Source organism: Agelaius tricolor, unplaced genomic scaffold (genome assembly GCF_023055355.1).
Source record: "Agelaius tricolor isolate 1412-34295 unplaced genomic scaffold, bAgeTri1.0.p SCAF_3, whole genome shotgun sequence".
Lineage (NCBI taxonomy): Eukaryota > Metazoa > Chordata > Aves > Passeriformes > Icteridae > Agelaius > Agelaius tricolor.
This window is the reverse complement of record NW_027269263.1, coordinates 48,025,150-48,041,903: the sequence shown is the minus strand read 5'-3', so window position 1 is coordinate 48,041,903 and position 16,754 is coordinate 48,025,150. Positions and strand designations below refer to the sequence as shown.

Sequence of the window (16,754 nt, the reverse complement as noted above, 5' to 3'; positions counted from 1 at the left end):
AATGATTACTCATAGGTAGTCAGATCAAATGGAATTGTTTGGGAGGAATGTTGTCCCAAACTCTGCAATTCTGTATACATCAGTGGAGCAAAGGTGTTTACATAGGAGAAGAAGAATATATTACACATTGTCTGCAAATGCAAGTTGTGATGAACAAGAAAGACCTTGAAGCAGAGGAGGGAGCAGTGTGATGCTGGCTGCAACCTCTCCATCTTCTAAGCCTATGAATGCTCTGCCACTTGTTTATCTGGTTGAGAGGACCAAAGAAATTAATCCCATCTTTTCAGGCAGAGAGAAAAAGAAAGAAAAAGGAAGGGAGGGAGGGAGGGAGGGAGGGAGGGAGGGAGGGAGGAAGGAAGGAAGGAAGGAAGGAAGGAAGGAAGGAAGGAAGGAAGGAAGGAAGGAAGGAAGGAAGGAAGGAAGGAAGGAAGGAAGGAAGGAAGGAAGGAAGGAAGGAAGGAAGGAAGGAAGGAAGGAAGGAAGGAAGGAAGGAAGGAAGGAAGGAAGGAGGGAGCTGTCTAAACCTTTATGCAGAGTCCCACAACCTGTATTGTGCTATACTGAGACCCACTATGAAGTAAATTGGTGGCAAGCCTGGTTTTCAAGGAAAGCTCTATTTTGTCAACACAAGCTGAAGAGTTCTGTTCACTGCAAGTCAGTTATTACTACTACCCATTTTATGTGTGGTCAACACCACAATGTCTAGTGATTTCTTTTTACAAATTCCCATCCAAATACTTGAATCTGCACAGAACACCTGAAATGAATAGAGAGGTACCATCTGACATGCCTCTGGGAGAAATGCACTCCTGAAATGAAATGAATTTATATTATTTTTCAGAAATTAAACTGGCAGATATTTTAGCCACTTCCCGCAAACCTTTCAGAAAGGATTAAATTAATCTTCTGTGGAAAAGCTGGGGGAGTGGAAAATATATTAGCTATGCACAAACTTCTTATATCATAGAGGTGAGCACTACAGTGGTAGTAGTACACAAATGCTGATAAATTAATTTTTCTGAAGATTGATTGTACACAGATCATCAGGAAACCATCAGGAAAAGAATGTTAGCTCTTTTGAACTTTCAAACTTATATTCTTCCAAGCAGATTGTAAATACACATTAACAATACCATAGGCCCCTAGAGCATCTTTATTATGTGTTTTTGCCTAGGCAAAAGCTCATACATACAAATGGACAATAGTGTCAACAAATGCCTTCAGAAGCAGTAAGCAAGACCAAAAAAAAAAATACATACTCAACCATCTTATTATTAAAAAAAAAAATCCTCTAAATATCATTAAAATATGTTTTTCTACTTTACATTTAGGTTTTATACTTTTGAGGAAGTATTCTGTCATGCTTTCCAGTTTTTCTCCACAAGTTCATGGTATACAAACAAAGGAGGTCACAGTGGGTAAGAATGAAGCAGTACTTCACCCACCACTAAGTGCTGCCTGGTGGGGTATAGCCTCATGAAAAACCAATTACAAAGCACCCTGGAAACATCACGCTGTCATGTCTGGCTTTGGCTATGACCTGCTTACAAATAACATACGGTGAGATTCATGCTTAATCACATGGTTTCATAATCTAAACATTAGAGAAAAATAGTACAAGTGTCTAAAATGACAGTGCTATGCATGAAGCTAAAACTCATTACTGAGCCTCAAAATAATAATGAATTTTATGACCAAAAGACAGTTACAGGTGAATTACCAGACACTGATTCTCTACTAGGAAATCTTTTACTGATCATAAACATGTTCTTATATGCCTTAATTTTAGCCACATATTTTCTCAAATGAAGGATTTGAAAACATAGGTACAATTTTTATATCTTGGGAAAAAATCTTAAATCACTTCAAAACTGATCTTTTCAGCAGTAGCTATTTTATTGGTTTTTTTATCCCCTAAAAAGCAAACCTTAACAACAATATCCTCATTTCAATGCCATATAAAAAAGAACAGTCCAGTTCTTAACACTATTTTGTTTAGACTAATATATCCTACAAACTAAGCAAAGCAGAATATAATACCTAGGCCAAGAAAAAGGTCAGGAAGGTGATCAATGGTTTGGAGCATGGGACCTGTGTGGAGAGGCTGAGAAAGCTGGGATAGTTCAAACTGGAAAAGAGGAGGCTCATGGGAATCTTATCAATTTAAAAATACCTGATGGAGGGGAATAAAGAACACAGAGCCAGATGCTTCTCAGTGATGCCCTAGGAAGGATAAGAAGTAATGGGCACAAAATGAAATGCCGGAAATTAATTCTGTTTAGGCAAAGGACAAGGGTTTTTTATTGTGAGAGTGTCAAACATGGGCATGAATTGCCCAGGGAGATTGTGGAGTCTCATCCTTGCAGATGTTCAAAACCTGATTGGACCTAGTCTGGGAAATCTGCTTGAGGTGGCCCTACTCCGCTGGTTGGACTAGATGAGCTAAGAAAGCTCCTGTCCATCTTAACAATTCTGATTCTGATACAAAGTGTGAGAGAAAGTAAGAGAGACATCTCCCCTCCATAAGGGTTCAGGCAGCTAGTGGGGTAACCATAATCTTTTCTAAAAAGAAGAGTCATGTAATCTTATGTATGATAACATGATTATCCTGCCCTTAATGCAAGCAGTAGTTCAGAGATGACATTGGTGGACTGAGCCATTACATTTAAAATTGTTTGGGACCTGACTGCTTTAAAGTTTCACAGAATTCACGTGCTTTGCAGATCTTTAGTGGAAAGATTTTTGTAGTGCTACTTTATTTTTATTTGCTAGTAGAATGAGAACAACTTTTTGCAAAAGGCATCCACAAATCTGAGTGGAAATTGTATTCCTCTTAGTGAAAAAGTCATTTACAGTAACCATATCTTTATGAAATTACCCCTTATCTAGTCCCCTAGTCCCTATAGGACTAGCACTACTTGCCATGCAGACCCAAGCACTGGCATGTGATTGATGATGGTGATCCAACAAAAACTGGCTTTATTACAATTACTGCACTGAGGAAATGTGACCAGAGATGTTCAATAGGTTGACATTTATGTTTTTCCCTGATTACCTTTCTGCATTTCACAGACTTTGCTTACTACTGTCAGTTAATGTTAAGGACAGAAGCCACCCATAAAAATAGCCCACCTATTTCTGTTTGACTGCTACATTTTGCACCCAAAGCGTGAAGAAAGCCAGAGTGTTTGTTAGCACAACTCTCCCTCAGTGTTCCCTCATTCCCCTGGTACAGATCCAGAGGCAGAAGAACTCAGACTCTTAATGCTTAATGCTGCCATCTAGCTAATAGTCGCTGCTCACAGCAGGAGGAATTCCACCTTCTGAGGCTGGTTCACTAAAAACTGACGTCTTTAAAGATCCTTTCCTAAATTTGCAGTACCGGTCACCTCAAAATATTGATAAGGGACTAGAGTCCTTCACCACTCTAAACCCAGCTTTGCTCATACAGTGAGAATCGGGTTGGCTGCCTGAGTTTGTTGAGTTTTGGTACAGGGCTTTGAAAACTTGCCACTGCTAATGAGCAGGGCCTGGAGCAGTGTGGACACAGCCTCAGCTGCCATCGTTTTAGAGCTGCATGGCCTTTCTGTGTGCCAGTCCATCCCTCCAGCCTTTGTCCCCCTGGCCCCTAATACTTCCTTGCTCAGTAGTTCCCTTGTCTTCCCTGGTACCACCACCATCACCTGTGGGTATGCAAGGAGTGAGAGAAGGACTTGATCCACACAAAATCTGATGTCCCTTCCCTCCCCCAGCCTGCCTTCCCAGGAGGCCCTGATCAGACTCCAGAAATTTGGCTCTCACATGGTGAAGCCTTTTTTGTTTAATTTTAGCGAGTGCTAGTGGAAAGCTTTTGTATGTTTCTCACGGCCTTAACTGTGACAACAACCACTGAGACTATGCACCTATCTGGATCTAGATAGTCTAAAAAAAACGATTTCAGACAGATGTGAACCACCTATTTGTGGCTGCAAGCTGTCAACAGAAGCAACCTGCGAGAGCAATGTACACTTCGGCATCAGCCCACCCGCCACCTCGGAAATGCTCGGCTCCCGTGGCTTCCTATTCTGGGGCCATTTCAGATGCCTCTCATTCCCCCTACCAACACTTGGCAGAGGATGCCAGCGAGGCTCGGGGTCGACGGCGAGCACAGCGTCCGCTCTGTCCGTCCAGCGGGGAGTCCCGCCGTGTGTCCGAGCCGGCTGGCGAGCGGCGGGCGCGCTTCCCACGCTGCCCGGGACGCGGGGCAAGGCAGGGCCCGAGCGGAGCAGCGCTGCCGAGGGCTCCCTGTCCCTTGTCGTTGGGAGCGGGGCAGCCGAACCGAGCCGAACCGAGCCGTGCCGGGCCGTGCGCTGGGCTGCGTTGGCAGGCGTGGTGCTACGGCAGTCCCAGCCCAGCCAGCCCGACCCCGTCCCGGACCCTCGCGGGCCGCTGCGCTCGCCGGGGCGGGCGGAGATGTTAGCCCGGCCCCGGTCCCGCCTCTGCCTCCGCCGGGAGCCGCTCGGAGCAATTCCCACGGCAACGAAGGCTCGACCCCCTTCCCAAACCCCGCCTCTGCTCCCCGCCCCGCCGCTCCCGCCCGGCGGCCGCCGCGGGTCGGAAACAGTCCGTGTGTAAACTCGACGTGTCCGGAAAGGTGCGCGCCGCTCCCCGCCTCGCTCCGTGCCCGGCCGCGGGGCGCGCCCGCCGAGAGCGATGCTGGACCCTTCCTCCAGCGAGGAGGAGTCCGATGAGCTGCTGGAAGAGGAGCGGCGGGACGTGCTGGTGGCGGCGGGCGGCGGCTCGCCGCGCTCGCTGCCGCAGCCGCCCCGGGACTCGCGGGGCAGGGAGGCCGGGGCGGCACGGGCAGCCAGCCCCAGCCCTTCGGTGCTGAGCGAGGGCCGGGATGAGCAGGAGCGCCTGCAGCGAGAGGAGCGGGAGAAGCGGCTCCGGCTGCAGCTCTACGTGTTCATCGCGAGGTGCATCGCGCACCCCTTCAACGCCAAGCAGCCCACGGACATGGCCCGCCGGCAGCAGAAGGTGAGCCCCCGCCTCCCCGCTCCCCTGCCCCGCCGTGTGCGCTCGTTCCCGCGGGCCGTCCCGCGCCGTCCGTCCCGCCCGCCGGTGCCGCCGCCGCCGCGCTCCGGCCCGCAACAGGTTGAGCGGGGCCGCGGCTCCGGCCGGGCACGGCGCGGGAAGCGGCTGCTGCAGGGCTGGGTGTCAGCCGCCTTGCCCCAAACACACCCTCTGCTTAGAAACCCGTCTGTCAGCGGGGGTGAAGTCGTTTGAGTTTTTAGAGTTGCGCTCGAAGTCGCCGTGCGAAGGGCACAGGAGCGCGGGGAGCGGGCGCGTTGGGGCCGTTCTGCGGTGGAGGATTGATTCCTGCTTCTCGGCGGTGCCTGATGGGTGGAATTAAACCTTCCAGAGGTGCCTCCGGCCAGTCGCGTTCTGACCGTCTGTACCCAACCCGAGCAAATTAAGCCATGAAACACAGGTGAACGAGAAAACTATTTTGTTCCATGAATTACTGAGTGTGCTCTCTGTACATAGAAGCAATCAACATGCGTGTTTGTGGTGATAATGACCTGCCAGATAAGTTGTTCTCTGTGTCTTGTGCGTGAAAGACAAGCTTTTGAGAGCTGGCAGGTGTGTGCAGGTATTTATGCTTATTCTCTCTTATTTTGAGCTGTTGAATAAGTAGAATACTTAAAGTTTTGGATTGAGGCATTACATTTCCAGATAACAACTTAAAAGCTCCGTTCTTGAAATGCTTGGTTTAAAAAATTGGGTTTTTACATTCAGTTCTGTAAACAAACATACTAATCCAAAACAAAAGAAACAAACCAAAACCCCATTCTACATCACTTTCTAGAAGGATAGTGATAGGACACAAAAATTATTTAATTCTACTTGGCTTTTTATGATTTTGATACTTCCATATGTCTAGGGGTTTGTAAAATCCAGTGCTAAATGTTTTGGGGTATCTGAAGTATGCCTTCTGTAGGTAATTGTGTTTAGTGAATTCTCAGACAAGTTAATGTGGCAACATAGTAGTAATAATAAGATTGTTTCTGGAAGATTATTTTGTTTTTATTAAGTGTTAGGTACTTAAACTCTAGAGCCTGAATAGAGACATTTTGTAAACAGAAAGCCAAAAACATCTGATATAATAATTTTCAACCCACTGGAAATTCCCTAGCCAAACACAGAATCATCATAGAAATTATATTTTTAAGAGATATCTGGATCCCTCTTAAGTGTGACTTCCCACTGGACAAAGCCAAAGCAGACTTGATGTATGTTGATATCAACCTAGGTTTAAACAGGAGGCTCAGAAGCCTCCAGGGATGAGATCTCACAACCTGTCTGTGTGACCTGCCCTCCTGCTCCATTGCCCTTCTCTTGATTCGATTTTCCTAATCAGCTTCCAAGTTGCAGCTTGTGGCCATCAATTGCAGAAGATACTGAGCATTTAGAAGTTCTCACTGATCTAAGTCACTAAGTATAGGAACTGTTTTAAAAATAACTAATGTATTAATTAGTTTTATTAATAAAATGTATGAAAAGAGATTACTGATGTGCAGAAAATGCAGAAATAAAACTCTTGCAGATTTAACTATGAGCAATGAACAGACTGATTGGCAAAATTGACTTGATACCTACAATTAAATATTGCTCTTACTAATTACTATTTTTAAATGACCTCTGGATTTTGCATTAATTGCTGTATGTACAAAGCTACTTTTGTCATATTTAGGAATTTTGCTGCAGAGCAAGGATGACTTGTCTTTTCCTGGTCAGGAAATAGTGTATTTAAATAAGACATAACACAAAAAATAAGTCTTCTGAGGAGTTGCACTTCTCCGTAGACCTAATGAAATGCACATAACCATCTTTCCTCTTATTTGACAATTTTGTATGTATTACCCAGTAAATTATTGCATGGAGGGTAATAGAACTGGTCATGAGTTTTGAGAGTTTAGAGAACCTGCTTTGATAGTTTGGGATTGCTGAGAGATGTCTGAAGGAGCCCTCAGGTCTAACTTCTGTTCTCTGCACTGCACTGTGGCCTCATGTCAGCCTTGGGAACGAGAGTACAACCACCTGTCCTAAGCCATGTCCTGAAGGAAGACACTTTGGGAGCTGTGACAGGTGCTCTGGAGATGACTGAGAGGGGACCTTGTCAATGTATGTAAGTATCTGAAGGGAGGATGTCAAGAGATGTTCTTCTTCGTGGTGCAAAGTAGTAAGACAAGAGACAGCAGGCAGAAACTGGTGCACAGAAGTTGCATCTGAATATGAGAAAGAATCATCATAGAACTTCTTTACTGGAGTATGAGGAAGAACTTCTTTACTGGGCGGGTGATTGCACACAGGAACAGATTGCCCAGAGAGTCTGTGGAGTCTCCCTGACTGGAGATATTCAAGAACCATCTGGATGCAATCCTGTGCCATGTGCTCTGGGATGACCCTGCTTAAACAGCAAGGTTGAACCACATGACCCACTGTTGCCCCTTCCAGCCTTACCCATCATGTGACTCATATTCTATGGGATAAAAGTCTATCTTATTTCCTGAATTAATTTTCTATCTGCTAAGATAGGAGATGGACTTGATCTCTTGCTCTTCTGCTTCAGTTCTGACTTGTGTGACAGCATGTGGCTGGCTGTCCACTGTGAGCTGGCCTGAGGTTCCTTACCTGTGTTGTGTCAGTGGAGCTGTTGGCTGCAGCATGCCGTGTCCATCATGGGTTATCCAAGGGTACGGTTTGGATGCAGCTGTGGACACAGCTGTGATGCTGTGTCATTTCAGCTTGTGAACTCCTTGTAGTGCTTTTGCACCAGCAGTCTTTCAAGAGCCTAATAATAGTATCCACCCTGCTTAAGAGCAGAAGTAATTTGTTCTTTCTGCCAGTTCATTTGGCATATTGCTGAGCAAATATTGAGGAATGCAGTTTGCTTCCTTTTTAATGTGGAACATATTTTCCAGTAAGGGAATGAGATGGAATTCATATATCAAGTATCTTCAACTGCATTGTAATATAAGTAAGGAAATGGGTTACAGTATGGTTGGCTTCTTATGTTCTTGCTTTAGTATCAAATTAAAATATGCTGTGTGATATCTTTAAACCACCATACTTAATGACACTGTTATACTAATTAAAGGATTTTGAATGCAGGCAATGTTTCACTCTTCTGTTGTCCTTTCTTCTTCCTTCTTGCTAAGTAAAATTAGCTCTGCTGTATTGTGATAGATAAGGTTATCTAAAAAAGAAAATCAAACTTTAAGAAAAAACAAGAACTAGCATAATTTGCCAGAGTCCATCAATTCCTCTATCTTCCTTTTAATGATAAATTCAATATAATTTAGCCCAGGATTTGCTGAATCACATACTTTTATAATTTGGCTCTTTGTTTTTTTTTCTTAGTCTCTGGGATGCATATATGATAGAAATATTCTTTTTTAACTGTTCAGAGTTAGTTGATGATCTGCTATTATATCCTACCTTACTTTGGTTGCTGGTAGATTTTTGATAGAGAAGGGGGAATAATCAAATATTAGAGGTGTGGAACTGAAGCATGGTGTTATTTTTTGAGGTGAAGTAACATATCCTGTTGAAGATGGAGTTAGCTCTACAGAGAAGGGCTAGTATGTATTTAGTAACAAATTTTGAATAGATATTTGTGAACATTTAGTCGTGTATTTTCCATCTTGCAGAGAAATACTGATGCATCATTACGTATTGTTCTTTGATAAAGCAAATATTGTCTGTCCCTGGTTTAAAGAGACTGTCAATTTTTTGTAGCTACTACTTTTTTATCAGTCCCCTCAAACATATTTAACCATTTTTTTCTTCTGCCTCTTCACTCCTCCTTGTTTCTAGTCCCAACAAAGGGAAGACAATTGTTAACTAAGCCCATTCCTCTTTTTCTGTTCTCCTACCCCAGCCAAACTGAATCTCAAACCACCAGTTTGGATTTGTCCATAGAATGAGATTTGGTGAAAAAAAATTCGCTTGTTACTGTCTTCCATCAAGGGAAAGGGATGCATGTGAACATATATTATATATATGAGTATGTATGTACTGAGTCAGTGATTAGATGATGACCCTGGTAACTGCTGTCTATACTAATCAGTTGTACACCCCCTTGTACTCAGTGAGTCTACAGCACCAAAGGCAGGTTCTGTATCTGGGAGGTGAATCAGAGTTAAAGTTCCTGGGGAAGGAAGGGACAGCAAAATGCTACAATTAACTCACAAAAAAAAATTTCTGTTTTTCCTGTGTTTTTCTTTCTCAACATTTTAAAATTTCCTCTAGTAATCAAGTAGCCACACAGAAATTTAAGACTAAGGGAGAAGTAGCACTCCTAGGCTAAAAAATATTTTTTAATGTATGAAAAGCTTAGTGCCTTAAAGCTGATAATTCAAGTCTTGCTTTCATAGATGATAAGTATTAGAAGTAATTGATCTGGCCATGTAGAATTCATAACTGAGTTTACTTCCTGAATACTTGATGACCTGTTTTCCTTCCATTCCTTCACTCCCATCCAGCTACTAAATCATGAGCAGATCAAAAGCATTGACTTCTAGCTAATTCTTGAAAGTAGGAGCAGTAATCAGTAATTCATTTTCATCTGAATTTTGTGCATTCATTCTTTCTTCTTTCTTGGACTTTATCTGTAAAGGAGAGGTTTATAATGATACTACATAACACTATCAGGAAATACTGGTTATGGGGATAGACTTCATTCTCTGGACTGCAGTTTTATTCCCAACATTTGTCTTTCTTCTGTCTCATGCCCTGTATCTCCTTGCTTTTGAGCTGGTGGTATGTATCTACTTATTTATTGGCTAAGCATGTTTTGGGAAAGAAAAATTGTCTCTTGGCCTCTGAACATGCTTCATTAGTTGCTTTCTGCACTGCTAAGGTAGCTAGGAGAATACATCCGAAACCATTGTTTTCAGAAACTCTAGAAACATTTCAGAGAAAAAAAAATAGCTATAAAACTTGTTCATCTGGTCAAAATTCTGCTAAAGATCTTTCTAGGAACATGTCTTCCAATTCTACCTTCATTGCTTCCTTTACAAATTTCAGTTCTTTTTGTGGTATTATAGAAAGTCATTTTAAATCAAGTTTATTTCCTTATTTTTCCCCATAACACCTTGTCGTCATGCTCTAAGCTGTGTATAGTTTTTATTTTTAGTCAAATGAGTATAGAGAGTTCTGGTAAATCCTGTCAAAACCTGTAATATGGTAGTCTACAGATCTGTCTACATGTTGAGACAAGGTTATTCACAAATAGATCTTACTGCCCCTGTGAGAACCAGCTGTTTGGGGAAGTAGTTGGTTTTGCCTGCAGTAGAAAAGTTGCTCCCCATGGGCAATTGAATCAGCCATGGCTGAGGAAGTACTGAAGGGTGATGAAAGAAGCAAAACCTCCTAGTAACCAGCACCACGTCAGAAATGACAACCCATCAGAGTTCTGTTTTAATCTTAAATTCTTCTTCTGGCCTACCAGCTCAGCATTGATCAGTGTGGCTTGGCCAGAAGCTGGCGGTGTGCTGGGAAAGCCACGTGTTGGTAAACAGCTGTGTAATGAAGTGAACACGTTTGGACAGTCTGCAAACCTCTCATGGTCTGCTATGATGAAAAATTTATCACTCTCTTCTTTTGTCTGCTTTTGTGGTTTGTTTTTTTTTCTGTTTTTAATGCCTATTTTACCTATACTTGCCTTTGAAATTTGAGTAGTTATTATTATTATTGGATGGGACAATTTTATTTTTTGTTTTCTGAATGCATGACCTCAGGTTCTTTTTTTCTATCACCCACACGGTTTGACAAATGTGTTAACTCTGTTGGCAAATATCCCATTTGAAATGCCTGTGGAAGACTAATTATTAAGGTTTTTTTCTACAGGGGAGCTGACAGGAGGAAAGTTTGAAGGATCAGTTGATTGCCACCCTCTCTTCAGGGACTGTACAGGGGAATTGTCTGGCTGGGCTGCCTTGCATTTCTAAGCCCTTTGCAGTTGTTATTCTCACATTGCATTTTGTGTATCTGAGCTGGTGTAAGTGGTGATTGAGAGGCACAAATACCAAATCAGCTCATCTTGTCTTTAATACTTTCTCAGACATCATCTGTGAAATATACTCACTGATGCTGTGGAATAACAAAGCTGGGGAAAACACTTTTTTCCCCTCTGAACCACTCTGCTTTACCTGCCTGAGGTGCAATATATCAAAATATCAATTACTACATGCTGTCTTTAACTGTACACTATTGCCAGAACAGAAAATACTGTTTGGTTGCTAGTTTACTATTTATTGAGCAATGTATTTCTGTAATAGCAAATTTTCAGTTCTTCCCCCTTGCTCCCCCATGCAAACCTGTTGTCACCAGTTCATGTTTGGGGACACTACTAACCAATTGCTTTTCCATTTTCATGCTGGTTAGAGTCGGTTTTTCTCTTTCTGGCATTGTACCATTTCTTTCTAATACTGGTGAATATCATCCTGAAGTTGCTTTCAGTATGTATTGGTTTGCTTTTTTAATATACTGTTGTATTTGTGTTCTACTGTCCTATTATCCTTGTTTTTACCGTGTGTGTAGATGGCCCTTACTTTGCTAGCTTAACATATCCCTGCCTCCTGCTGCTTCTCTTGCTGCAAGTCAGGGACAGGACTTGCTTTATTGACCAAAGAGGTGTCCCTAGAGGAGATGGGATGGTGTGTTTGTGGTTTGCTAGGAAAGTGCTTGGCTCTCCACCTCACCTCTGCTCATTGAGGGGTGTGTTTTGGGGTGTTTGTCTTTATGCCTTGACTCTGCTTCTCTGTTGAGCTGTACTGAGCCCCAGTTAGTATGTTACTCTCTCTGAACCTGGTGCTCTGTGACTTTTACACTCAGAGACTGCTCTAAGGCTTTTAAACGTTTAATCCTGAAGTCAGTTTTCATACAGGGTTTTTTTGGTACATTAGCTGCAAACGTGCCTCCTGTATTTCTTTCCCAGTTACTCCTCTTGCTGCCAGCTGATGGCAGTGGCACGCACAGGTCTGGCACCCAGGCTCTGCGGGACTTCTGGCTCTTGCCATTGCGGATGGGAGGCAGGGTGAGGAACAGAGTCGGCTCAAGTCCTCCTCATTTGCCCAGTGCCTGTCTCCAGTGCCCATTTCTGCCTGGAAGTGCTGGCACTGAATTGAAAGCAGCCCAGTTCTCGTTTGTTGCAGCTGATTCCCCCAGGTTTCAGAATAGCAGCTGTGAAAAGGCAGTTTTCAGTTTGTTGCTGTGTGTGGGAAACTCTGAGCAGCAGGAGAGATAGTGTTTGCATGTCGGTACCAGGCTGCATCAGCTTAAGCTTGCATTTTGAAGGTTATTTTCTAAGCCATAAGCATTGAAGGCTTTTCATTTTGTATTTAAAACTTCCTAGAAGTTGATGGTACTTGCTCAATAGAATTTATTTCTAGTTCTTACTTATTTTGCAGTGAGGAGATAAAGCATATGCTTCTCTTCAAGTGTGACTGCTTGTATGCATGAGTTCAAGAATGTTCTTGAGTGTTTTTCCTGTCAGGAAGGGGAAAAGCATTAATTAACAGCATTGTAAAGAATGAACAGAGCTACAGTGAGTACTTCTTTAAATATGTGACCTGGTGAATCAAAATTAGAAAAAGAGAAGGTTATTATACAAGAATTTTTCTGCAACTTTGTTTCCATTTTTTTCTTAACCATTAATTATTCATTTATGTTCAATTGTCTTGTCTGTAGGGTTTTAGAAATAAAGGCTGGCAGCTTCTGTGTAATGAAAGTGCTGGAGGGACACTGAGTGATAGACACAAAAAGAATCCTTAGGATAATAATTTGAGTAGACTTGTTTGGGCCATAGACAAGGATGTGGAAGGAAGGACAAATACACAGGGCATAAATGAGGCTTCTGAAGAGATGGTGAACATCTACAATGATTAGAGGAGAAATAGCCCCCAGTGATGGACAGTTTCATGGACTAAGTTGAAGGTGTTGAGAAAGTGTATGGAACCAAATTAATTTTGGAGTAGAGTAACTGTTCAGCAAGGACAATGACGGAGTTAAGGAGGAATGAATTTGTAGCAGAGAAATCCATTGGTCATGAGAGTTATGCTTTTCAGTATTAAAGAGAAATGAAGGAGGAATATCTTGGGGAGTGAGTTTGCAAGAAAGAGATTAGTCTAGAAAAAAGGATAATGATTAAACTGGTAAATAAGGGAATAGTCTCAAAATCCATGCTAGTGTAATACAGAATCACTAGGGCAGAGAACTGGTGAGAAAAATGGTATGCAAAGTTAGACTGCATGAAAATCAAAGCAGTAGCATATAGTGCACTGGGGAAAACTGTTTTTTTTTCTGGAGAAAGTTGGAGTTGTTTTATATGTTTAGGTTTTTCTAATGGTGAATTCATGAGTTTTCTTTTTCTAAGAAAAAATTCACCTTCAGGCAGTCTACGCCAAATGTTTATCTTGCTGGCTTTTGCTGGGAAACATCCTTGGTTTGTGCGTATTGCTCATAAATTCCTTGATTTATTTGTAAATTATATATTCTGAGGCCTTGCAGCAAGGTTATTTCTTATTCAGAAGTGTTCCACAAATGTTTCTCCACTCCAACTATTTAGTACACCACATACATATTATTGCTAAAATATTGATGATTTAAATTTTTTTTATTATTTTGACCTCCTTATGGATGGAGCATAGGCAAAAAGAAGAAATAAAAAAAAAGTAAGATTTTTTGGTATAGATCTGATATTAAATCATAGAAATCAGTTCCCCTTTCTCTTCCTCTCTACATTGCCATTAATAGGCAGAGGATTTTTCAGTCTTTTACCAGTAGGGATTTAAGAGTAAATAGTGATATTATGTTGAGATGGAAGTTAAAAAACTCTGTTAGAAATTTTCTTTTTGTAGTAATATTCAGCTAGCTGTTGGAGTATTTGCCTGAATGGACACTTAGATTCTGCTTGCAGTGACTTAACTCCAAATGCAGTGTCATTCTCATAGCCACACATTTACTACACACAGTAGAGATTCTGAGCATACTGGTACGTGGTTATGAAGTAGCTAGATGTGTTTTAGCTTAAATATTCTGTGATACAAGTTCTGAAAATCTTGTTTATATGACTTTGGGTTCTTTTCAGCATGTTTTGTCTCCCAAATTAATTTACTTTAAAAACACTGCTTGAGATTTAGGATGGCTTTTAAAGTTGTCTTTCTCTGCCATCCAAAGCTTTTAGGTACTTAATATTTAGCTAGTTAATAACTTCATGTTCCCAGGGCTTTTTCTGTGATAATAAATGTTGTAAAATTATATAAATGGTATATAAAGCTATTATAAGACTAACTATGTTTAGTGAATATAAGCCTTCTGTTTTATCACCTGGAATATAAAAACCCAAATATCCTACAGTGGAAAGCTGAAAATTACAGGATCCAGCTGTGTGCATATGTATTGATGTGTTTTGCTCATGTGTTGCTGAAAAGGAAGTGTTGTTCTTAGCTGTGTAATGTAAAGCTAATCTGTTTGTTCTGCACATCACAGACCCACTAAATCCAGACTGTGCCAGTATTTTTGTGTGTGGCTCTCTCTCACACACACACCCTGAGCGTAGGATGCATCTTACAGGACTTCTGTTGGAGCCAGATGAAAGTTTTGTTTGTCTCCTGTTTGCCACCACTACCCACAGCCTGGGGTGGGGAATTTTTAAAACCTCTTTCTTGTTGAATTGCCCACAAGGTCAGTGGCATGCTGTGAACAGAGCTGCTGGTGTCTTTGCTTGACTCTTCCTTGAACTTTAATTGGAGCAACCGGATTACACCAGTCTTTCTGCTGCTTTAATATACCTTACTCTTTGTAGATGAAAAAACCTATGTAAGAAAGAGAGGTATTATTTATTTAGAATAATAAAATTATTCAGATTATTACTAAATCTCAAGCTGGTTTATGTGTTCTGGATATTTAAACTCTAATGGTTTATTAACCCATTGATTGCTAAAAACATTTGGTCAGAACTTGGTCCAGAATGGCCTTCAAGAGGCCACAGAGGCATGATAAAATCAGCAAACTGGGTAAAGCCTCCATACATGACCCTCTTGCTGTACTTCAGCCTGTGTCTGTTACAAGTGCACTTAACTATAGAAAGCAGCACAAAAGGGTAGGAGATGGGCTGGCAGGTTCTGTTTCACTGTTCAGATGCACTTTTCTGGTGTCACTCTGCTTGCAAGTGTAGATGTGACTTCAGAGAGTCTGAGGGATTTAATATACAGCAATTAATACTGAGTCAAGAAAGAGAGATGGAACCTAAATGAGATAAATAGCACAACAGGGACACAAGAGTATCCTTTCTGAGCCATTAAAGCAGGACAGCATATGCAATGCAAACATAAAAACAGCTGAAATAACAAAGTAATAAGAGTCTCGCTATGTCTGAAGTTAATTAAGGGCAACAAACTGCCCCTAATTACTGAAAGTGTGGGCTTCTCAGCAAAGCTGCCTGGGATACTAATTAAAAGAACTGATTATAAGAAATAGAATGAATAATTAATGACTAAGAAATGGTTTTCAAGAGTATCTTCAGAGAGCAAATAATGTGCCCTTGGAAAATAGTGTGACACCCTGAGCCATCCCCTGAATCTAATCCTGCAGATGGACCTGAACTGACTTGCAAGTTTGCTGTGCTTATGCTTTCTAGTGCTGAGGCAGGGACTAATAGGGGCAGAATGACAGGTAAAATAGGAATAGTATTTCCATTTCAATATCAAATGCTCTCTTCAACTATTTTCTTAATGTATGACTTCAGCAGAACCTGCTCGTGAAACACGCCGATATAGTGCATTCTGTCTCAATACTTGGCTTTGCAATAGTTCCCTGCTCAGAGAGCTGAGAGAAGTCTCTGGTGCTTGCAGAGGCCCTCTGGGGAGCATCCTCTGTGTTGATCAGTAGCATGTGTGTCTGTAGCAACTGTTGGCTGTCAAGTGTATGGGCCACCAAATGGACTGTGATTTTTCAATGTCCTTGGAAAGACAGCAATATGGAAATTACATCTGACAGAATAAAAATTGAAAGTTTAAAGATTTAGCTCCTTCTCAAGCTCAATTAATAAGGCTTTTTTATCCTAAGCAGTTCTTTAAAGGGGCTAATCAGGGGTAAAGTTTTATGCAGGCATCCATTTGGGTATTTCCACCTAATTGGCACTCCTTAATTTATTAATTTGAACTGGTTTTAATGGCCTTAATCCTCAATTACATTGACACATATATAGAAATTTAGATTAGGAATCAATAAAAATAAATGCTTGGAAGCATTAAACCCTAGGAGCAATTTCCTGTACTGGTTCTCAGTCTCTGCTGGAGGCTGAGGTGCGAGGCTGCAGGTACCCCAGAGTGCTGGGGTGCACTTGAAGGGGACATGGGTCTTAAAGTCTGGGCAATCACCCCACTGCTGTGTGGTGTCCATCTAAGACAGACGTGACATTTAATTCTCAATGATTGATCTGTGATCATTGTAGGGAGCTCCTCTTTATGTGGGATTCATGTTCACAGAGGGACCAAACCCAGAACTGAAATACCCATGTCCTTTGGAGTGTCTTTCAGTTGTTCTGAGCTTCACTAGAGCTGTCAGGGCGTCCTTGGTCCCGTGAGGTTGTGTGCTGCAATGAATTGGTTAATATCTGTTTGGTCCCATAAGGTTTTGTGCCCCAGTGAATTGATTAGTATCTCTCTGGTCCCATGAGGCTGTATGCTGTGACTCTGAATGTGTTC

The 16,754-nt window shown here is 41.9% G+C and overlaps 1 protein-coding gene across 9 annotated transcripts in view; it reads left to right on the top strand.

Annotated features, from left to right (window-relative positions):
* Nucleotides 1-4,550: 4,550 nt before the first annotated feature.
* Nucleotides 4,551-16,754, top strand: part of CADPS2 (calcium dependent secretion activator 2) — a 284,338-nt gene continuing 272,134 nt past the window's right edge. For 7 of the 9 annotated variants that reach the window (XM_071423752.1, XM_071423747.1, XM_071423746.1 and 4 more), the window contains exon 1: nucleotides 4,552-5,016. In XM_071423752.1, coding sequence (XP_071279853.1) covers nucleotides 4,693-5,016 — 324 coding nt within the window. In that variant the 5' untranslated portion in view covers nucleotides 4,552-4,692. Of the gene's footprint in view, nucleotides 5,017-5,319; nucleotides 5,471-16,754 lie in introns of those variants that run through there. The other 2 variants (XM_071423750.1, XM_071423753.1) reach the window with 2 other exon arrangements.